This window comes from Urocampus carinirostris, chromosome 2 (assembly GCF_059441175.1).
Source record: "Urocampus carinirostris isolate Australia breed hairy pipefish chromosome 2, RoL_Ucar_1.0, whole genome shotgun sequence".
Classification (NCBI taxonomy): domain Eukaryota; kingdom Metazoa; phylum Chordata; class Actinopteri; order Syngnathiformes; family Syngnathidae; genus Urocampus; species Urocampus carinirostris.
The window spans coordinates 5,947,292-5,970,742 of record NC_142350.1 but is presented as its reverse complement, the minus strand read 5'-3'; the positions used below and the strand labels follow the sequence as shown (position 1 = coordinate 5,970,742).

Sequence of the window (23,451 nt, the reverse complement as noted above, 5' to 3'; positions counted from 1 at the left end):
TATTTTCAATTGTTCTCGATTGTTCTCAGCTCAGGGATGCTGCTGGAAATGTGAATTTCCCTTCGGGGATGAACAAAGTATCTATCTATCTATCTATCTATCATTGATAAGAATGTCGTGTACAGAGTTCACGACAAGATTAGATGTGGCACTCTTGGGTAAACAGTTCATAAAAGACGCAGTGGGCTGTGTTGATGACACCTACTCTACCTTTTCTCTCTTCTTCATCTCATTTTTTTAAAATCTGTTTTTTCCGTCCAGACGCGGACGCGAGTTCCGAGGCCGGGCCTTCGAGCAGCCCTGCTAGAAGGACTAAGGCGCTGCAACAGACTGATCCACTTCCTAGCACCTCTGCAGAAGCCACTGAGACCTGTGCCAAAAGAATCCCAAAACGAGGCGAGTAGCACACGTTTTCACTTAGGCCTTTAAACATCGTATGCGACGGAATTTCAACACAAATGCAGCTGTGAGAGCGCTGCCATTCAAACACTAGACAACTAGGGGGGATCGACCGACATGGGCCGATACGATACCAATTATTAGTATTGAGAGGAGGCCTATGACCGATATTTGGAGCTGATATTCATTTTCTGCTTAAAAAGTGTCACAGGAAATTTTTAATAATGTAAAAAGAAACAAAAGCTATTTCTTGTAAATTCAGATAAAACTTAAACAGTTTTCCCCAGTGAGTCTCCAAATGAGGTACTACTCTTAAGCGATATGTCTGACACAGGTGACACTCTCGATGATCACCAAAGAATGGACTCAGATCCCCCGGTTTTGTCTAACTAGTTTAAATACTTTAACAACAATTATGAACATTACATTCTCTACTATCAATGTGAGAAGTGTGAGATCAAAGGTTAAGGCTCACAGTGTTTTATCGTTCTTAAAAACTATCAGAACGGATGTGTTTTTACTACAAGAATGCTGCATCCCCTTTCTAAATAATTATAAACAGTGGGAAGAGATTTGGCCATATCCGTCATTATGGAGTGGCTCGAATGAAAACCGTAACGATGGGGTAGCCATTTTGATAAAAAACCCTCAACTCATCATAAAGGGGAGTACTGTGATGAGAGACGGACGCGCAATCTTAGCAAGACTTTCTTATATAGGGAATGATTTTAACCTCATTAACATATACGGCCATGCCGACAGACAACTCAGGTACGAATTTTTAGAGGACATCCAGTCGCATATGCTAGGCCATCAACCACTAATCGTGGGAGGAGATTTTAATGGCATCCTAAGTAGGAAGGATATCGGCGCAGATAATCGGCCAGACGGATAATCGGTCGACCTCTACAGATGACATATGAGAAGGCATTCCATTTTATCTCATTACCACACTAATTCCACTCATGGTGCCAGAAACAAATGTTTGCGAATAAAGAAAACAGAAAGTCTTCCTGAAAAAAAGAGACACCTTGCACTTCAGTTATTGCCGTTTTACTTCTTCAAAGGAAAAAAATATATAATTTAAATAAAAAAGATTAAATTTAGAAGAATAACAACGTTGCTTCCTGCACCGCGAGGAACCTTTCGGGCAGCCAAGGTTGAAGCCGATTCGACATTCAGTTTAAAAAGGGGGGGGGATTAAAATAAAAGAATTGCTTCCTGCAACAACGGAAAAGCTCTAGGGAAATGACTCGCGCTGAGGCACAGTCAGCTTGCCCGCTGGACTGCACGAGAGGGCAGAGGCACCGGCACCTCTCTGCATCCCGCTAAGTGTTTGTGTCCCGCGTTTCGTCATGCAGCCTTTGTTCTTTTGATCTCTCTCGTTTTCTCTTTTGCGCGCGTACAGACGCGTGCACGCACCCAGCCGGCCAGTCATCGGGGCTTTCACGAAGGCGCCCAGGTTACCGCCCCCCCAACTTCCAATGATCCAATCGCCCCCCACCCCTCCAGAATCACTCTTTTCCTCAGTCGACAGGGCTTTGATCAAGGTGCGGTATTTTTCCAGTGACATTTGCGGATAGCTCAGGCGATGATCAGGGGGCAGCTGCGCAGAGAAGGATGGCCATCTCCAGTCGGCCCGGGACACCCGCACCCACAGCCGAGCAGAAAAGACGACACCGCCAACAGACAGGTAAAGCTCCGGTGTTCGTTCTAGTGCTTGAAATTCTTGAAAATGCTTGAATTTTAATTTGTGTTGTGTTTTCAAGGTTTGAAAAGTGCTTGCATTTTGGATGAGGTGCTTGTAAATGCTTGAAATTGTTGCCATGTTTCTCAGCAGTCTGACTCGATAGACCACACATAAATGAATAAATGAAATACAAAACAGAACAAGTCTGCCTAAAAATGATGCCAACACGCCTGCTTTAGTGGCTTCGCTCTGATATTGCATTTCCTCTTCCCTCGTGATTAACTGCAATTGCCATTAGTTTGTGTGGCGTTGGCATGTCAAACGTTATTTTTTTGTTGTTGTTTTTTGTTTTGCCAACCATTTGGTGGATCAATAATTGTAATGATTACAACAATTACAACAATTAATCTATTATTATTATTAACAATGTATTAATGTACTTTTTTGAATGGCATTAAAGAGTTTGGAATATTGGCTTCAAAAAGTGCTAGGAATTGGCCATGAAAAAGGTGTACAAACCCTGACGCTCGGATACTGTGTGCGCAAACCTAATCTCACTAAGGTCTCTCTTCACAGATGAGGCTTCTGATGAGGAGGACGAAGACAAGTCACTCACGGACCTCGCCGCTCAACTGGCAAAGCCGACGGAGCCCGGGAAAAAGACAGCAAAAAAAAGCGCTAAATCCAAGGGCAGTCCTGTAACAAAGAAGGGTAAGTTAGAATAGAATAGAATATATAAGAAGTTCAAGTGCACACACAGAAATGGAAGTTGGGACACACCGCTGTAGAGGGAGAGGACAAAATAGTTTGTCCTTTGGAGAGTTTGACCAAAAGTGTGTTCTGTTTTGGGGGAAAATTTCTCTCTGCCTTACACTGTCTAATACTTTCATTGGATACATTTGAGAAGTAGACATTTTTTCTTGTTTGGGTCGCAGCTTGCATTAATGTTTATGTTTCTTTGAAGAGGTGACCTGGACAGGAGCCACCACAAACCCTTCCGGCAGGCCCCGGAAGAAAGAAGTTGCTAGTGCCACCGCCAGAGGCCAAGCAGGTGAGCGCCGCAGAAAATAAAATCTAAAATATGAAGAAGAAAAAACGTGAGCAATGAAATCGGTCACCTCTCCGTGCAGATCAGAAGCCGCTCGACAATCCTGACCAGGAAAGCGATGATAGTTCCGAGTAATCGGCCGTGGGAAAAGCGTCATTTTTCAGTTTTTGGACGCAGCAATGCAAGAGGGTTGGTCGCCGTGTTTATATGCAGTTTATATGTTTCAAAGAGTCCATTTTGTAGGCTCTGCTTTTTCAGTTTAGGACCGAACACGTTTGAGTTTGGCTCTAGATGTCCTTTCATCTGCACACAAGCCCGTTTGTACTTTGTCATTTAATAGTACATGACAATTGTTTTTTTTTCCCCATTTGTAAGTTTACAAAGTAAGTTGAAGTTGCACCGTTTTGTACTGAGGTGCTAATGTTATTTTCCTATTTGTTAGTGAACGAAGTAAGTGGTTGTCGCACACTGTTTTCTATTGAGGTGCAAAATGAAGTTGATGTACATGTTGAACATGTTTTGATTCATGTGGAAAAACATGATTTGAATGTGTTTATTTTTTCTGCCTTGCCAAAATATTCGGTATATTAAATTGCAATTAAATTGATAAAAGTAAAACGTGACTCTACTTTTCAGGGGTTTGTTATATACAATATATATATTATAATATATACTGAGGAGGGCAGCATGGCGGCGCAGTTCTAAGGTCTTGGGAACCTCCTGTGTAGGTTCAAATCCAGCTAACGGACTTCCTGTACGGAGTTTGCATGTTCTCCAAGTGCTTCCAAAGACATACATTTTAGGTGGTTTGTCCGGTCCAAATTGTCCCTAGGTGTGAATGAGCGAGCGAGATGTCTGTCCCTGTGTGCCCTGCGATAGGCTGGTTCAGGGTGTCCCCTGCCCACTGCCTGATGATTGCTGGGATGGGCTCCAGCACCCCTGCGACCCTACTGAGGATAAGCGGTCAGCTAATGAGATGAGATATACTGGGGATAAGCAGTGCAAATAATGGATGGATATATATACAGTAATCCCTCGGTTATCGCGGTTAATGGGGACCAAAACCACCCGCGAAAAGTGAAAATCTGCGAAGTAGCGACGCCCCGTCAAAAATTCTTAAAAATAATAATAATAATAATAATAATTTCCTTGTATTGTCATTCTGTGTAACAATGTACACAGAACGAAATGTCGATTGCACCTGACCCGTTGTAGCGAGCCGATGCAGCCGCAGCCAACAGAGGGCGCCGCCGACCACTTTTTAAGTCTTAGGAATGACTCGGCCGGGGCGCGAACCACCGACCTCCCAGTCTCAAAGCGGGCGCCTTACCATCTAGGCTACTGAGCTGAAAATACACATAAATATATTTTTTTTTAAATTATTATTATTTTAAATTTTATTATTATTATTTTTTAGACCCGCGAGGTCCCACTGTGTGTGTGTGTATATATATATATATATATATATATATATATATATATATATATGATACACACTCATTCATGGCTGGCAACCAGTTCAGGGGGTCCACTGCCCAAGGACAGCTGGGATGGGCTCCAGCATCCACGCAACCCTACTGAGGATAAGCGGGAAAAATAATGTATGTATATAAAATAAAATATATATATATAAAATAATATATATATATATATATATATATATATATATATATATATATATAAATATAAATATATATATGTGTGTGTGTGTGTGTGTGTGTGTACATCCCTGTGGTGAGGCGGCCTGTCTATCTCTACTCCCCAAGAGAGAGCAATGCAAAGAAAGGGTGGCGGGGGACTGAATGGTCTCGCAAACCCTAGTTATAGGGTCACTAAATGTGAGAGGATGTGGAAGTAAAGCGAATGAGTGGAAGAAAGAGGAGATGGGAAGGATGATGACTAAAAGGAAGGTTAATGTGTTAGCCTTGAGTGAAACAAAGATGAAAGGAAAGGGTGAATTACAGCTTGGAGGTATATATGGTAGAAAGTCTGGAGTTACAGGTAGACATGCTAGAGAAGGAGTGGCTGTGCTTGTGAGTGAGAATGCAAAGGGAAAACTGGTGGAGTGGAAAGCGATATCTTCCAGATTGATGTGGGTGAGGTTAAAGTGGGTACTAGAAGTATGGATGTTTATAAGTGTATGTGGACCTGGTTCAGAAAGAAGTGCTGAGGAAAGAGAGGAGTTCTGGAAGGATTTGTCCGACTGTGGCAAATGCGGAAGAAGGGTGGAAAGTGGTAAAACTAGGTGACCTGAATGCTAGAGTGGGTGATGGAACGGTTGAAAATGTTATTGGTAGATATGGAGTACCAGAAAACAAATGCGAGTGGGAAGAAATTGATTGAGTTATGTGTGGAAAATGAGTTGGTGGTTGGAAATACATTGTTTAAAAACAGGGACGTGAATAAGTACTTTTGTCAAAGTGGATGGTGGTGAGAGGCTGGACAGAGCATTGATGGATTATGTAGTGGTTAGGAAACGGATGTTAAGTAGATTGTTGGATGTGCATGTTTACAGAGGTGAAATGAGAGTAGATGGATCGTGGAGGGCTAGTTATAAGAAGAGTGTGAGGGAAGAGGTGAAAATGTCAGAGTTGAATAAGGCAGAAAAGGAAAGAGAGATTAAAGAGAAGATAGGAGAAAAGTATGAACAGATTACTAGAAGAGAAATGGGGAGTGTGGAAATGGAAAGGAAGTGGTTTAAAGAGGCAGTGTTGAGGAGTGCAAAAGAAGTGTGTGGAATGAGAAAAGTTGGTTGAATTAATAGGAAAGGAAGTGAATGGTGGAATGATGAGGTATCAGAGGCTGTGACAGAAAGGAGACGTGCCTTTGAGGAGTGGCTGCAAGATAAGAGTGGAGATGCGTATTAAAGGTATAAAGTGAAGAAAAGGTTGGTAAAAGCGGCAGTGGAAGCATCAAAAAGAAAAGCAAATTATGAATGGTGTCGAAAGATAGGAGTGAACTTTGAGGAAAGGAGAAAAGTGTTCTGGAAAGAAGTGAAAAGAGTAAGAAAGAGCGGGACTGGAAAGGATGAGAAGGAAGAAGATAAGGATGGTAGATTGCTGGTTAGCAATAGTGCAGTCAGGACAAGATGGGCAGAGTATTTTGAGGAGTTGCTAAATGTGGAGGATGGGAGAGAAGTGAGAGTCGAGGCGATCGATGGTATGGAGAGATTGCCGGTGTTGGGTGATTTAAATGTGAAGCCTGTGGAAACATGGGAGGTGCAAGAGGCAATGAACAGAAGAAACAACAAAAAAAATGACAAAAAAAGAAAGAAAATAAAAGGTGAGGTGTTTGGACATCAAGTAAAAATTGTGTGATAGGCTTCCATCTTCTTTTCTAGCATGTGGCCCCTGAGTTCAAATGAATTTGACGCCCCTGCTTTAAATTTTCAACACAGCCTAAGTTGAAACTATAACGCTGTTAAATTCTGGAGTATTTGTTTTCTTTTTTTGGCAACCATGGTTTAGGGCTAAATCCATTGTACAGTTTTTCATATAGATTTATTTTTATTTTATCGAGATTTTAAATAGCTGTAGTTGTTATCTGTAGTTTGCATCTTCTTCAAATGTCACGTGACCACCAAAAGCCTTTGGTTACATTTTTTTTACGAATAAACATGACTTGTCATGAGTAGCCAAAAGCTAAATATCTTGCCAGATATAAGAAGAATAGTGAATGGCTTCAGTATCCATTTTTGCGCCGCCTGTCTTCACTGTGGTTGCGGGGGGTGCTAGAGTTCACCCCAGATGTGATAATACACTTCCAAACCACAAGCTATCAACGTGTCTAATTTCAACAGTTGTTGTGGACCATCAACAACGTAAATTGTACATTTATTTGAAGTAAATCGTGTTTTTACAGTCACTGTTTCCCTGTTTTCTTCTACAAATTAAAAATCGAAAGTATATGTTGAGGTAATATTACAGTATCACTCTTCTCGAACCTAACCTTTAACCCGCCACGTGACGTCATCAATAAAGGTCCCAAACGCCTCCAACCGCCTTGAGCGAGCGAATCAGGTGAAGTTGGCGAAGTAGGAGCAGGTTGACGTTTTTCTCACATCCTTTCTCATTCTTTTTTTGTTTGTTTTGTTTTGTTCAGACATCGAGAAAAAAAAACTTTGGTTACGGTCGTACGACAAAAAGCCGAGGAAACGGGATAATAGCGTTGATATCCAATACTTTTTGATGGGGGGATGTTTTACAAGCAATATCACATTATTCAGGGAACACCAACCTTTTTGAACTAGAGAGTTGCTTTTTTGATACAGATTAACGCGATTAACGGAAGTGGCACGCAAGCGCGCGAAAATGCGGCGGGTCCGAAATGCCGTATTCTGAAGTCGAGTCGAAGTTTTTGTTTTGTTTTACTCAATAATTGAACTGAGTTTTTGATTTATTTGATATGGCGCCTAGAAAGGCAGTTTCTAAACCATGTTTTTGCGGTGCCGTAGACCATGGAGCAATGATCCAGTGCAGTCACTGCAAACACTATATTCACTATGAGTGCTCTGGACTGTCAGTTCAGGGCCTAAGCCTCGCGATACAAGACGAGCAAGCTACTTACATCTGCAAGTCCCGCGTCCCCGGCTTATCCGCTGATGATAAGGATTCTTACGCCTCTCTGAGTAGCTCTGGAACGGTGTTCACCTACGTGGATAGCACTCCGGTGCCTCTGTCCGGGTCGTGCGGTGCCCTGAACTCTGCTGAGTAGTCTCCACTGTCCGTGAAACCGTGAAGGCCATGGTACCAACTTTGGTCCGAGAGATCATGACGCAGATGATGCCAGAAGTTACTAGAATGTCGACTAGCCTAATGGAGGAAATGCTAGCCAAGGAGGCTAGGAAGCATAATCTCGTGGTGGTTGGAGCAAAGACACATCGAGAAAATGGGGAAGCTGTCCAAGATTCCCAGCTCTTTCAGGAAGTCGCCGAAGCAGTCCCAGGAGTAGAGAAACGGGAACATTCTGGAAGTTTTTCGTGATGGAAGGCTGAGGAATGATGGTAAACCCAGGATTGTGAAAATCCGATTCTGGAATACAAGATCAAGACTGGCGTTTTTTCGTGGATTCAATCGGGTGAAAAGTACCTTCCCGACGTTGTCTTCTAGATTTGTTCGTCCAGATATGACACCAAAAAGAAAGGGAACGCGACAGGGAACTACAGGACGAACTTAAGCGCCGTCGGGACGAAGGTGAAGTAAACATTATTATACGGGACGGGAAAATTATTGTCAAGCTGGGAAATGCCTAAGGTCGCCTTTGCCTTTATAGAGTGCTTCCAGGTCCTAAGATTTACCCACAATGCATTGCTGGCGGCCGTTTTCGAAGTCCACAAAGCTTTTCACTTCATTGTTATTGTTCAGCGAACCAGTTAGATTCTAAATTGTAATGCTAGTTGAGTAAATAAATAGACAAACTGAGTAAATATTTGCTCCTCTCGCTATCACCGCTTGTAATCAACAGACTTCCAAGATGGCGGCACGAAGCCGTGTTACTATTTTTAGCACAAAGCGCGGAGCCCTCTATTGAACAGCCCCTTGATTCATCTCATTAATGCCCAATATTTGACTTCTAAGGCAGATGACTTGGTCTCGTACATCAATTTCTACACCCCTGATATTTTGGCAATTACAGAAACTTGGTACTCCGCTGGTGACACAGGGCCAACTATAGAGAAATATCAGTCCATTAGAACTGACCGTAAAAATGCCCAACATGGAGGAGTTTTGCTCATGGTTTCTCGTGGTATAACTGTGTTGTCTGTCGCTAATTATCAATTCGATAGAATTGAGTTGTGATATTCTTATTTCTGGGGTGAAGCTGAGAATAGTGCTTGTATATCGCTCTGGTCTGAGCTCTTTTCAGGCCAACGTCGCTATGTTCTAACATCTGAATTCTATTTTTGATACTAAATTGCAAACTCTACTTATGGGTGATTTTAACTTTCCTGACCTTCACCACAGTTTTCTTCAAAATTCTGATACAAATCTAACTTCAATGTTCAAAAACTTGGTTTCAAATGCAGGTTTCTTTCAGCATGTCGATAAACCAACCAGGGGGTCCAACGTATTAGACCTTGTGTTTTCCACTGACAGATATCTGATTAAAAACATTGACGTTGGGCCGAGTTTCTTTACCAGTGATCACAATTCTGTTACTTTTCAACTTAACCTGGCTCTTAAAAAAGATACCGCTGCTCAGAACTACATAAATTTTAAAGACTGTGATCTACATGGCATGAGATACTTTCTGTCTAGTGTCAACTGGTACCTCTTATTTGATAATTGTGGGAATATTGAAGAAATGTGGGCAATATTTAAATCCGTTGTTTACACTTTGATATCTGTATACGTACCCTCAGTTGCTGTTACACCTCGCGTCAAACGTCATATAGCTGAATTGCATAGGCGAAAGCAGTTTATTCATAAGCTTTATATACGTGATCAGTTGGCATACTTGAAAAGTTATCTAGATGCTTCAAGGGAACTGCGGAGGGCCATCAGGCGGGAAAGGGTGGCTGAGGAAAATAAAGTTTTAGAGGCTAATAATACTCGTAAATTCTTTTCATACATAAACCGTAAACTAATTTCTAGGGCATCTACAGTATTCCCAACCTGAAGGCATCTGACGGTACCGTTGCTACAGACAATGCTGACAATGTCCGTATATTAAATGATCAGTATGCCAGTGTTTTTGGTCGTGACAATGGGGTTTCACCCGACTTTCCCAGCAGAACTTCATCCGTTCTAAATTCTGTGGAACTTTCAAAGGAGATAATTCATAGATACTTGATAAAACTTCACAGGAAATTTTCAGCCGGCCCTGACAAAATTCCAAATTTCTTGCTTAAAAAGCTAGCTGACTTTTTATGTGAACCATTATTTTTCCTGTTCTCTAGATCTTTTGAGGATTCACAGCTACCTGAGGACTGGCTTAGTGCTATTGTCATACCGATTTTTAAAGGGGGGAGCACAACAAGTGCAGCCAACTCTAGACCAGTTAGCTTGACTAGCTGCGTCTGTAAAGTGTTTGAGAAAATTATCTCAGATGCCATTTGGAAATTTATACAGTAGCACAATCTTTTAAAGTTTAAACAACATGGGTTTAGGTCCGGACATTCTACCATGACTAACTTAATAGCTCACTTGAATAATATTACCAGTATGTTTTTTGTTCACAATATGGCTGGTCATGTTGTTTACTTAGACATTTGCATGGCTTTTGATAAAGTGTCTCATAACAAGCTTTTACAAAAACTGAAATGCTATGGTATTAGGGGAAAACTGCTTGAATGGATAACAGCATATTTGTCAAATCGCAAACAATGCGTAAAAATTGATGATGTTCTTTCAGCGTGGTCGGAAGTTTGTAGTGGGGTACCGCAGGGCTCAGTACTAGGACCATTATTATTTCTGTTTTTTGTGAACGACCTACCTGAGGCCATTCAAAGTAGTGACATCTCAATTTTTGCTGATGATGCTAAACTGTCGGCTTTCTTACCAAAAACCCAGGTGACAGGAACAATTGATTCTCTCCAAAAGGACATTAAATCAGTTTTTCTTTGGTCCGAAAAGTGGCAACTGCAATTGTCATCTCATAAATGCTTAGCACAGTCGTTTTTACATGGTTCTGTTCCGCTGTATAACATTAATGATCATGATTTGCATGTTGTTACTGAACATAAGGATCTGGGTGTCACTCTTACTTCAAACTTAAAGTTTATCACGCATATCACCAAAATTACCAACAAAGCCAATAACATAGCATCAAACATTTACAGAAACTTTTACAACAGGAACCCAGCATTCTTAGTTCGAATGTTTTGCGTTTATGTTAGACCAGGGTTAGAATATAACAGCGTTGTGTGGAACCCTTACTCAAGGACATTAACCTACTGGAAGGAGTTCAACGACGCTATACGAAGTGGATACCTGGGATGCACAGCTTGTCATATCCGGAAAGACTTCAAAGATTGAACTTGGACTTTTTGGAGCTCCGTAGAATTCGATTTGATTTAATTTTTGTGTTCAAAGTACTGCATGGAATGATCGATGTGCCTTTTGATCAATTTTTTTTGAGTTCTGTCGTGTTGATGGTTTACGTGGTCACAGATATAGGTTACGGGTGCCTAGACCTACCAGCAACTTGCATGGAAACTAGATTTCTTTCAGGATTCCAAAAATTTGGAATTTTATGCCTGACCGTGTTATTAGTGCAAATACGGTGCAAACCTTTAAGCAAAGGTTGGCAGAAACAGATCTGTCAAATTTTTTAGGGGAGGGGGCGTAAGGTGACCATATTTGGCCATGCTCACTCTCAGCATTAGTTTTTCTTTTTGTGTCATGTCTTGATTAATGTATCCAACAATACCTTCAATAAACATTTATTTATTTATTATACGTCAATTTGTGCTATTTTCCCTCCATTTTAGGATCAGTTATCTGCCCTCAAATTCCGCCATAAAATGTCTTCCAAAGGTACGGTACTTTTCCTTAAAAGTTGTCACTCCAAGAATAAAAAAACTTTTATATGATCATTTTATGTATTTCTGTTTATTTGTTTATTTTTGATAAATTAAGTCTTTAATCCACTAGGAGGCGTTAAATAATACATACTGTCCGTTGAAACTAGTTGACTATCAAGAGCATCACATTTTTAGGTGTGAATAAACTTAAAAAACTCGAGAGTCCATTCTTGTGCCAAGAAAAAAAAAGTATTTTATGTGAGAAATATCCAAGAAACTAAAGATATTATTTGTTCTCTACTCCATTCAGAGAACAGCACAGACGGTTTTACAATGAAAACCATTTACAGTTTTTATCAAGTTTTGAATGGATCTTTGCCATAAATTAGTATAATTTTTGCATGTATAAGTGTCATTTTCTCCTATTTTCCCTTTTTTCCCACTTTCAAACAAACAAAATAAAATGAGTCCCATTTCAAATATTTGTTTCCAAATATTTTGTTTTAAAATGAAAATCATGTTTAACCTTCTTTATGTCTTGACCATACTTTCTATTTATTTTTCATAATTATAAGTGGAACTTTTTAAGGACATCCGTTGTCTGGTTGACCCCAGAGAAGAGAAGCGGGAGCCCCCCCGCTGTACAACCAAGAAAGATGACAAGTATTGTACAATAGAATCTCTAGTTCAAGAAATGGATGCCTTACGGGTCCTCAACTAGCAGTTTGGTTAAATAGTACCCACAAAATTCAAGTGTCACCATCTACAGTGAAGAGGCAACTCAGATGCTTGCCTTCAAGGCAGAGTGTCAAAGCAAGACATATCTAAGACTGGCCAACAAATGGAAGAGACTATTTTGGGCAAAAGAACACCGACGTTGGGAAGAGGGGGATTGGAAAAAGTGTTCTGGACAGATGAATCAAATCCCAGGGTGTTCTGATGACACACATGGACATTTGTAATGATGGAAGAGTTTCTGATGCCATATGTCAAGCATGGCGGGGGTAATGTCATGGTCGGTTTGATTTGGTGTTGGTAAAGTAAGGAATTTGGACTTGAAATAATATAGGCTGTCACTGCATTTGGTTGGATCCGATTTTATCCTACAATCAAAAAATTACCCATAGCACACCTCCAAATAATGCAAGAACTATTTAGGGAGGAAGCGGGAAGCTGGTATTCTGTCTGTTATGGTGTGGCCAGTGCAGTCACCAGATCTCAATCCCATTTAGCTGTAGGTGAGAGCAGCTGAACTGTATGGTAAGCAAGAAGTGTTTGTCAAGCCAATCAAACTTTGAGAGGTTTTTCTGGAAGCCTGGAGGGAAATTTCCCTTATTTACCTCAATAAATTCAAAGCTATAATGGCAAAAGTCCGCAATGCTGTCATTTCTGCAAACAGAGCATTTCTTGACAAAAGAAAAGTTTCAAAGAAGGTGATTATTGCGATATCTTTCGTTGTCTTCCAAATATCATTATGTCACTGTTGCACTGCAGACAAGGACAACTCAAACTCAGAGGAAAACAAACCCCGTAAAGAGAAAAAAGGCTGGAAGCAACCCAAGGATTCTTCTGCGCCCAGTAGGAACAAAGGTAATAAACTTCAGGTAACCTTATTAAGAATAGAATAGCAGATATATATTTCAGATGCTGTAAGTTGCTACTATGAGAATTATTCTCAGAATCTGAAAATGATTATTCTGAAATATAATTTTCAATGTTTGTCAGCCCTTTTCAATCACTTAACATTAAACTAAACAACACCTTTTACAAAAAATAAATCACATTTTTTATCAAATTTCTAATGGATCTGTTGCTATAAATCAATTGAAACATTTAAATAATGTGTCATTTTTCTCTTTTTTTTCTTATTTTCACCTTTAAAAACAAAACAAAAAAATCCCATTTCTCTTATTACATATGATCATTTTGTAAATGATTGGTTAATAAACCAATAAGCCAATACGTGGAACATTAGTAACCATTTGATAATTAAAACAAAGCCAAAGTAGTGATCACATGAAAGTAAGGAAAAAGTATTCCCTCGTTTTTGAACACTTCACAGTTTATTCCATTCCCATTGGTATGAAGTGGATTTTGACCAAGTACAAAGATATATACTGGACTGTCTCAGAAAATTAGAATATTGTGATAAAGTTCTTTATTTTCTGTAATGCAATTAAAAAAACAAAAATGTCATACATTCTGGATTCATTACACATCAACTGAACTATTTCATGCCTTTTATTATTTGAATATTGCTGATTTTGGCTTACAGCTTAAGAAAACTTAAAAATCCTATCTCAAAATATTAGAATACTTCCTCAGACCAAGTAAAAAAATAATTTTATAACAGCAAAACTAAATCAAACATTTGAAAATGTCCATTGGTGCACTCAGTACTTGGTTGGGAATCCTTTTGCACGGATTACTGCATCAATCCGGCGTGGCATGGAGGCAATCAGCCTGTGGCATTGCTGAAGTGTTATTGATGCCCAGGATGCTTCGATAGCGGCCTTCAGCTCATTTGCATTTATAGGTCTGGTGTCTTTCATCTTCTTTTTAACTATACCCCACAAATTCTCGATTGGGTTCAGGTCAGGGGAATTAGCAGGCCAATCAAGGACAGTGATGCCATGGTCAGTGCACCAGTTACTGGTGGTTTTGACACTGTGGGCAGGTGCCAGATCATGCTGGAAGATGAAATCCTCATCTCCATAGAGCTTTTCAGCAGATGGAAGCATGTAGTGCTCTAAAATCTCTTGGTACACAGTTGCATTTACTCTGGACTTGATGAAACACAGTGGACCAACACCAGCAGCTGACATGGCTCCCCAAACCATTGCTGACTGTGGGAACTTCACACTGGATTTCAAGCAACTTGGATTTTGCTCCTCTCCAGCCTTTCTCCAGACTCTGGTGCCTTGACTTCCAAATGAAATGCAAAACTTGCTTTCGTCTGAAAAGAGGACTTTGGACCGCTCTGCAACTGTCCAGTGCTTCTTCTCCATAGCCCAAGTCAGACGCTTCTTCCGTTGTCTTGAGTTCAGAAGTGGCTTGACCATGGGAATACGGCTATTGTAGCCCATTTCCCGGACACGTCTGTGAACTGTGGCTTTTGATACCTGGACTCCAGCTTCAGCCCACTGTCTTTGAAGCTCCCCCAAATTCTGGAAGCGGCTCTTCTTCACAATTTTGTTAAGGCTGCGGTCATCTCTATTGGTTGTGCAGCGTTTCCGGGCACATTTTTCCCTTCCAACAGACTTTTTGTGGATATGCTCTGAAACTGCACTCTGTGAACAGCCTGCTCTTTGAGAAATTTCTTTTTGTGTCTTACCCTCCTGATGGAGGGTATCAATGATGGTCCTCTGGACAGCAGTCTTCCCCATACTTGTGATTTAGTTTACTGAACCAAGCTGAGTGTTTTTAAGGCTCAGGAAACCCTCACAAGGTGTTTCCAGTTAATTAGATGATTCAGGTGATTAGTTGAATAGCCTACTTGTATACTTTTTGATGATATTCTAATATTTTGAGATAGGATTTTTGAGTTTTCTTAAGCTGTAAGCCAAATTCAGCAATATTAAAATAATAAAAGGCTTGAAATAGTTCAGTTGATGTGTAATGAATCCAGAATGTATGACATTTTTGTTTTTTTAATTGCATTACAGAAAATAAAGAACTTTATCACAATATTCTAATTTTATGAGACAGTCCAGTATATATAGCACATACTCCAAGAATAGTCGGTAGTTAACAATGCCAGATTAAAGCCAATTACCAAAATCACATTTTTTTTCGAGTTTTCATAAACATTCTAGTTTTAGAAACATTGGAAGGGGAAAAGCAAATGTTAATCTTCTTCTTTAAATTGTTGATTTTGATTTACAAATATGTTGATTGTTATGAATATTGAACAATTATAGTCGTACCAAGTTTGGACCAATCAGTTATAATGATTACTACTTTTTTTGTATGCAGTTTGTAGTGATAACATTGTCGAAGAAACACTTTCAACCTAGAAATTCGGCTTTTAAATGCTAGTAGGAAAGATGTTTCCAAATCTGAAAATTATTTTCCATTCTAAAATACAATTTTCATTATTTGGCAATTGTGGAATAGAATTCATAATTATTATTCACATGTATCTATTGTCATTGATAAGAATGTCGTGTACAGAGTTCACGACATGATTAGATGAGGCACTCCTGGGTAAACAGTTCATAAAAGACGCAGTGGGCTGTGTTGATGACACCTACCGGTACTCTACCTTTTCTCTCTTCATCATCTCATTTTTTTAAAATCTGATTTTTCCGTCCAGACGCGGACGCGAGTTCCGAGGCCGGGCCTTCGAGCAGCCCTGCTAGAAGGACTAAGGCGCTGCAACAGACTGATCCACTTCCTAGCACCTCTGCAGAAGCCACTGAGACCTGTGCCAAAAGAATCCCAAAACGAGGCGAGTAGCACACGTTTTCACTTAGGCCTTTAAACATCGTATGCGACGGAATTTCAACACAAATGCAGCTGTGAGAGCGCTGCCATTCAAACACTAGACAACTAGGGGGGATCGACCGACATGGGCCGATACGATACCAATTATTAGTATTGAGAGGAGGCCTATGACCGATATTTGGAGCTGATATTCATTTGCTGCTTAAAAAGTGTCACAGGAAATTTTTAATAATGTAAAAAGAAACAAAAGCTATTTCTTGTAAATTCAGATAAAACTTAAACAGTTTTCCCCAGTGAGTCTCCAAATGAGGTACTACTCTTAAGCGATATGTCTGACACAGGTGACACTCTCGATGATCACCAAAGAATGGACTCAGATCCCCCGGTTTTGTCTAACTAGTTTAAATACTTTAACAACAATTATGAACATTACATTCTCTACTATCAATGTGAGAAGTGTGAGATCAAAGGTTAAGGCTCACAGCCAACTCACCCGCTCATTCACACCTATGGACAATTAAGACGGGCCAATTACACTGACATGCATGATTTTGGAATGTGGGAGGAAACCAGGTGCGAGGAGAACTTGCAAACTCCACACAGGAAGGCTCGATCTCACAACCTCAGAATTGTGCCGCACACGCGCTAACCACTGCGCTGCCCTAGAAAGGTACATACAAACTTTAATAGATCCCTAAAACTTTTTACAATATATAAATAAAAATGTCAATACAACCAACATGACTTAAATGAACTGAAAACGAAAGAATTCCAACGGAGCTCGCAAATTGAAAAGTGTGGTCACTCCTATTTTAGAGCCAGATTGAAGAATTATTGATATAAGAACTCATCACTTCATATTTTTTCATACGCTCCCTCCTAATCGCAAACAAAAATGCTTGATTTATGAACTAATGTTATAATAAGAGCATATTGAATCTACTTATCTAAAACAAGTTAATTACAGGCATGCTTTTCCTTCACGAGCACAAGCATGTCATGTCAACTCAAGTCATGTTTATTTGGACACATCAGCTGCCATGCTCTCCTGCTTCAGTTGCTCCGCCCCCGGTCACTTATACAATTAGACGGTGCATGGTTTTTCAAGTTTATGAAAGCAGGGCCTTGATTGGGTAACAATGAAGCAAGAGAGAGAGAGACTTAACAATCAAATACAAAAAACGATGCCCGCTAGATTCCCAAATATTGGCGCAGATAATCGGCCAGACCGATAATCGGTCGACCTCTACAGATGACATATGAGAAGGCATTCCATTTTATCTCATTACCACACTAATTCCACTCATGGTGCCAGAAACAGATGTTTGCGAATAAAGAAAACAGAAAGTCTTCCTGAAAAAAAGAGACACCTTACACTTCAGTTATTGCCGTTTCATTCCTTCAAAGGAAAAAAATATATAATTTAAATAAAAAAGATTAAATTTAGAAGAATAACAACGTTGCTTCCTGCACCGCGAGGAACCTTTCGGGCAGCCAAGGTTGAAGCCGATTCGACATTCAGTTTAAAAAGGGGGGGGGATTAAAATAAAAGAATTGCTTCCTGCAACAACGGAAAAGCTCTAGGGAAATGACTCGCGCTGAGGCACAGTCAGCTTGCCCGCTGGACTGCACGAGAGGGCAGAGGCACCGGCACCTCTCTGCATCCCGCTAAGTGTTTGTGTCCCGCGTTTCGTCATGCAGCCTTTGTTCTTTTGCTCTCTCTCGTTTTCTCTTTTGCGCGCGTACAGACGCGTGCACGCACCCAGCCGGCCAGTCATCGGGGCTTTCACGAAGGCGCCCAGGTTACCGCCCCCCCAACTTCCAATGATCCAATCGCCCCCCACCCCTCCAGAATCACTCTTTTCCTCAGTCGACAGGGCTTTGATCAAGGAGCGGTATTTTTCCAGTGACATTTGCGGATAGCTCAGGCGATGATCAGGGGGCAGCTGCGCAGAGAAGGATGGCCATCTCCAGTCGGCCCGGGACACCCGCACCCACAGCCGAGCAGAAAAGACGACACCGCCAACAGACAGGTAAAGCTCCGGTGTTCGTTCTAGTGCTTGAAATTCTTGAAAATGCTTGAATTTTAATTTGTGTTGTGTTTTCAAGGTTTGAAAAGTGCTTGCATTTTGGATGAGGTGCTTGTAAATGCTTGAAATTGTTGCCATGTTTCTCAGCAGTCTGACTCGATAGACCACACATAAAATAATGAAAAACAGAACAAGTCTGCCTAAAAATGATGCCAACACGCCTGCTTTAGTGGCTTCGCTCTGATATTGCATTTCCTCTTCCCTCGTGATTAACTGCAATTGCCATTAGTTTGTGTGGCGTTGGCATGTCAAACGTTATTTTTTTGTTGTTATTTTTTGTTTTGCCAACCATTTGGTGGATCAATAATTGTAATGATTACAACAATTACAACAATTAATCTATTATTATTATTAACAATGTATTAATGTACTTTTTTGAATGGCATTAAAGAGTTTGGAATATTGGCTTCAAAAAGTGCTAGGAATTGGCCATGAAAAAGGTGTACAAACCCTGACGCTCGGATACTGTGTGCGCAAACCTAATCTCACTAAGGTCTCTCTTCACAGATGAGGCTTCTGATGAGGAGGACGAAGACAAGTCACTCACGGACCTCGCCGCTCAACTGGCAAAGCCGACGGAGCCCGGGAAAAAGACAGCAAAAAAAAGCGCTAAATCCAAGGGCAGTCCTGTAACAAAGAAGGGTAAGTTAGAATAGAATAGAATATATAAGAAGTTCAAGTGCACACACAGAAATGGAAGTTGGGACACACCGCTGTAGAGGGAGAGGACAAAATAGTTTGTCCTTTGGAGAGTTTGACCAAAAGTGTGTTCTGTTTTGGGGGAAAATTTCTCTCAGATGAAAGCTCGAGCAACAAGTTCCGTCAATCTGGTGAAAAAAATCGAAAAATCAAAAAAGGCTTAGGGAAAGAAACAGTCCCCCATGAAGAAAAACATACAACATATTTGTTTATTTTTGTTTCTATTTGTTGGTGGAGCAAACTGGTGAAACCAAGTAGAGGTCTTCTCCAAGTACAGTCTAACGGCAACCCAAACATCAAACTTTTTTTTAAAAGTTGTTGTTTTGGTTTTGCCATAACAGGTTCTTGGTTTCGGTGCATACCTAATTATTATTATATGTTCTATGGCTGGCACGGCAGCTGGGTAGTTAGCACACAGCCCCATGGTGCGGAGGTCCAGGCTTCAGTTCTAGCTACTGCAGCCACCCTGTGAGGAGCTTTCATGTTCTACCCATGCCTGTGTGGGTTTCTTCCGCGCACTCCGGTTTCCTCCCACATTCCAAAAACATGCCCGGCAGGTTGATTTGCGGATCCAACTTGTCCGCAGGGATGAGTGAGTGTGTGAATGGTACATCTGAGTGTGCCCTGCGGCTGGCTGGCAACCAGTTCAGGGTGTCCGCTGCCCACTGCCCGAAGATAGCTGGGATGGGCTTCAGCACCACGACTGAGGATAAGTGGACCTCAAATTATATGTGTATATTTATTATATTTAATATTTAACCCTTATGGAGTGTTAGGGTCGCCTGTGACCTGTCTCAAGGTTATAGAATGTAATAACTGACATGTCTCAGGGGCCATGAATCAAATTAGAATGGGAATATATGATTACGGATGCGTATATGATTATATGTTTGTTAGGATGTAGTATTAACTATATCAAGCAACACATTTTTTGGTGGTCAGGACCGAGTTAGACTCCGAGTCAAAATTGATCCACTAACAAAGGATTCTGATTATTAACCCAACACGAGGGTTAAATGTGTAAATTAATCCACGATTAAAATAAAAACTGAATACAGAGAAATGCATTGTGGGAGGTTGTTCAGCCAATGTTATATCTGCATCCCCTTTGTTAATAATTGTAAGCTTTTTTTCTTCATGGTTTTCATGTATTTGCGATTCCCTTTAGCATCACTGCAAGCCTTGGGACCCATAGAAAATAATATAGTACAAAACAATACAGTATTGTATTGCTGAGTCGCAAGCACAAACTGAATAAGGAAAAAGGCATTGTTGGACGTGGCTCAACCAATAACATAGTTATCTTTAACGATGCCATGATGCAAACCAGTAACAGACCATAACCTTGTATAAATATATTCTACTATCTCTGCCTTACACTGTCTAATACTTTCATTGGATACATTTGAGAAGTAGACATTTTTTCTTGTTTGGGTCGCAGCTTGCATTAAGGTGGGATGGTAGGTCCTGAAGTCAGATCAATAGAGAGAGAGAGAGAGAGAGAGAATCTCTCTATACACATATTTGACATTCTTGTACACATGCATTAAGAATGAAATGTTGATACATCTTACCCGCACAGTTCCCGTAAATATATAAATACGCGTATGAAATAAAATAAGTATGTAATAAAAGTTGAAATCTGTGAAAAAGGATACTGTACAATAGTAATAATTGTGAGGATCGTATAATGTACAAATATTGGGATGTGCAGTACTAGGTGAATGATCATAACTATGAGTACTGTGCAGTAGTACAAGAGGAGCAGCTGAACAGTCAGGTAAACATGTTCACTCTTCAGTAACAATAGAATTTAAAGAAAACAATTTTTTTTTCAAAAAACTTTATTATTTTTCATCAAAACAATTTAAAAAGAGATGATTGAATGCAGCTGGGTGGGCTTGCTATATGTGGGATTGACCGTTTAACAGTCTAATGGCCTGGTGATCATGCACAGAGCAGGGGGGGGCAACCTTTTTGACTTAAAGAGCCATAGAAGCAAAAATAATTAGATTTTGTTTTGAGACAGCCACACCATAAAGCCGCCAAACGTGCTCTGCAGACAAAAGCATTTAATTTTGATGAAAAAATAATGCCAGAGCCTGTGTCCCATATCAATATACCGTATTTTCCGCACTATAGGGCGCACCCCCAAAAAATAGTTTTTGGTCCTATATCTTCCATAGATAAGGCGCACCGGATTGTAAGGCTCTATAATGGGAACGTCGACAAAACAGTCAGATGATTCAGTCCAACTGATTACCCCCTTAACATTCCCAAAGCTTGCAAAGAAGCAAATACGTGTCGTAGACACGTGCGGATGCGGTGTCCGTACGATGTCACTTAAATGCGTCATTTCAAATATCATTCAGAAGATTGAAGTCTTGGGATTCAAAAAATGCCAAACATTTCTGTGTTTCTATTTTCTTTTTCGCTCACAACTTTACTATGCATATGACAATAAACACTTGGAATTGAGTTTAATTCACTCAACTCATCACAGCAACATCAAGAACGTTCTAAAACAAGATACCGGGAAAATATAAAGCCGCATAACTCACCTAAGTTCTCACGTTCAATAATGATACGCAATCATGGTCTTCTTACTACCCTGAGTGAAGTAAATCCAGGAGAGTAGAATATTTACAAATACAGACTAATGAAACATGTTTCTTTATGGCGTACTGTAGCAAGCTTGCTACGCCATTGCTAAACTCGGCCGATTGAAGGGTTTGTTTTGGGCATCTAGCCAATCCGAGGCTCCGAATAACTTCAGCCAATAGTGATCGATTCAAATGATGATTGACATATTCATTAGCCAATGAAACGGCGGTATATAAATCCCAGCATACACCGCGGACTTGCTACGCCATTGCTAACTCGGCCGATTGAAGGGTTTGTTTTGGGCATCTAGCCAATCCGAGGCTCCGAATAACTTCAGCCAATAGTGATCGATTCAAATGACGATTGACATATTCGTTAGCCAATGAAACGCCGTTATATAAATCCCAGCATACACCGCCGACTCTCCACGTTTGGGGTAAAATCGAGTCCGCGGCCGTTGAGTAAGTTGCGAGACCTTGCGAATTTAATATTGAGCCATATATAAGGCGGACTGCGTTATAAGGCGCATGGTCAGCTTTTGAAAAAAATTAAGACTTTTAGGTGCGCCTTATAGTGCGGAAAATACGGTAAATAAACCATTTAAAATCTGTCTCCCTCAGTAACTTAAACGTGTTGAGGTTCATTTTGACTGTCATTTTTGTCCTGAATAATGGTTTTAAAACAAGGTACGAACATAAAATACTGAAAACGTGGGTACTAAGGTATTTACGTTCAGTGCAGGTGGCGCTTGGCGAGAAAGAGTGCACACAGTCTGTCCTGTGTAAAGCTCTGCCAATTCCTACTGTTCAACCTAATCAATTTGCTTTTGGGTGCTTTGCTAGATTTTCTGGGTTAAAAGACTGTTTTGGTTTAATGTTTATTCTGCAGTCTTTCATCATAAAGTGTCTCAACAATGAACAAAGATTGTGGATTATTTTGCAATTCACAGCCAAAACAGGGTCTGTTGGTGTAAGACCCTGACTTTAAACTAGTTAAAAATGAGTCCTATATATGCTGGGCTGAACCCTGTTAATTGACAACATTATTTCTGCTTTGTATGTGCGACAATTGGCTCAGTAGGTAATGATAAAATAAATGATTGTGCACTTTCCATATGTCCTCATTTAAAGAGCCGTGAATGGCTCGCGAGTCATATGTTCCCTAGCCTTTTGGCTAGAAGCCTGGCCCCTCTTTAACATGATCCTGCCCACGACTCAAAGTTTGCCCACCCCTGTTTTAGTCTATTAAGATGTTTTAACAAAACTAAAAACAAAACTATTTTCAAATGTTTGTTTCTTTGAAGAGGTGCCCTGGACAGGAACCACCGCAAACCCTTCCGGCAGGCCCCGGAAGAAAGAAGTTGCTAGTGCCACCGCCAGAGGCCAAGCAGGTGAGCGCCGCAGAAAATAAAATCTAAAATATGAAGAAGAAAAAAACGTGAGCAATGAAATCGGTCACCTCTCCGTGCAGATCAGAAGCCGCTCGACAATCCTGACCAGGAAAGCGACGATAGTTCCGAGTAATCGGCCGTGGGAAAAGCGTCATTTTTTCAGTTTTTGGACGCAGCAATGCAAGAGGGTTGGTCGCCGTGTTTATATCCAGTTTATATGTTTCAAAGAGTCCATTTTGTAGGCTCTGCTTTTTCAGTTTAGGACCGAACACGTTCGAGTTTGGCTCTAAATGTCCTTTCATCTGCACACAAGCCCGTTTGTACTTTGTCATTTAATAGTACATGACAATTGTTTTTTTTTCCCATTTGTAAGTTTACAAAGTAAGTTGAAGTTGCACCGTTTTGTACTGAGGTGCTAATGTTATTTTCCTATTTGTTAGTTAACAAAGTAAGTGGTTGTTGCACAATGTTTTCTAATGAGGTGCAAAATGAAGTTGATGTACATGTTGAACATGTTTTGATTCATGTGGAAAAACATGATTTGAATGTGTTTATTTTTTCTGCCTTGCCAAAATATTCGGTATATTAAATTGCAATTAAATTGAAAAAAGTAAAACGTGA

General features: G+C 40.4%; 2 protein-coding genes and 1 long non-coding RNA gene across 3 annotated transcripts in view; 2 read left to right on the top strand and 1 right to left on the bottom strand.

Annotated features, from left to right (window-relative positions):
* LOC148370794 (uncharacterized) overlaps positions 1 to 3,760 on the top strand; it is a 6,926-nt gene extending 3,166 nt beyond the window's left edge. Inside the window, exons 3-7 of the mRNA XM_088328565.1 lie at positions 262 to 396; positions 1,967 to 2,092; positions 2,666 to 2,800; positions 3,054 to 3,140; positions 3,220 to 3,760. Coding sequence (XP_088184691.1) covers positions 262 to 396; positions 1,967 to 2,092; positions 2,666 to 2,800; positions 3,054 to 3,140; positions 3,220 to 3,272 — 536 coding nt within the window. The 3' untranslated portion in view covers positions 3,273 to 3,760. The remainder of the gene's footprint in view (positions 1 to 261; positions 397 to 1,966; positions 2,093 to 2,665; positions 2,801 to 3,053; positions 3,141 to 3,219) is intronic.
* LOC148370793 (uncharacterized) overlaps positions 1 to 8,619 on the bottom strand; it is a 23,112-nt gene extending 14,493 nt beyond the window's left edge. The window contains exons 1-2 of the long non-coding RNA XR_015849733.1: positions 7,704 to 8,619; positions 2,638 to 2,785 (exon numbers count right to left, since the gene is read on the bottom strand). This is a non-coding gene — a long non-coding RNA (uncharacterized LOC148370793). The remainder of the gene's footprint in view (positions 1 to 2,637; positions 2,786 to 7,703) is intronic.
* On the top strand, positions 7,135 to 23,451 carry LOC148370792 (uncharacterized). Its single transcript, XM_088328563.1, has 9 exons — positions 7,135 to 8,139; positions 8,246 to 8,329; positions 11,569 to 11,614; positions 13,096 to 13,191; positions 15,917 to 16,051; positions 17,955 to 18,080; positions 18,645 to 18,779; positions 22,744 to 22,830; positions 22,911 to 23,451. Exons 1-9 carry the CDS (start codon positions 8,134 to 8,136, stop codon positions 22,961 to 22,963), a joined length of 768 nt encoding a protein of 255 aa, XP_088184689.1. The 5' UTR covers positions 7,135 to 8,133; the 3' UTR covers positions 22,964 to 23,451.

What these genes read in the sequence shown, in the direction of transcription:
- LOC148370792 (XM_088328563.1), top strand. An exon ending in TAAGCGCCGTCGGGACGAAG is followed by an intron (nt 8,330 to 11,568) that starts GTGAAGTAAACA and finishes CCTCCATTTTAG; the next exon opens with GATCAGTTATCTGCCCTCAA. An exon ending in CCATAAAATGTCTTCCAAAG is followed by an intron (nt 11,615 to 13,095) that starts GTACGGTACTTT and finishes GTTGCACTGCAG; the next exon opens with ACAAGGACAACTCAAACTCA.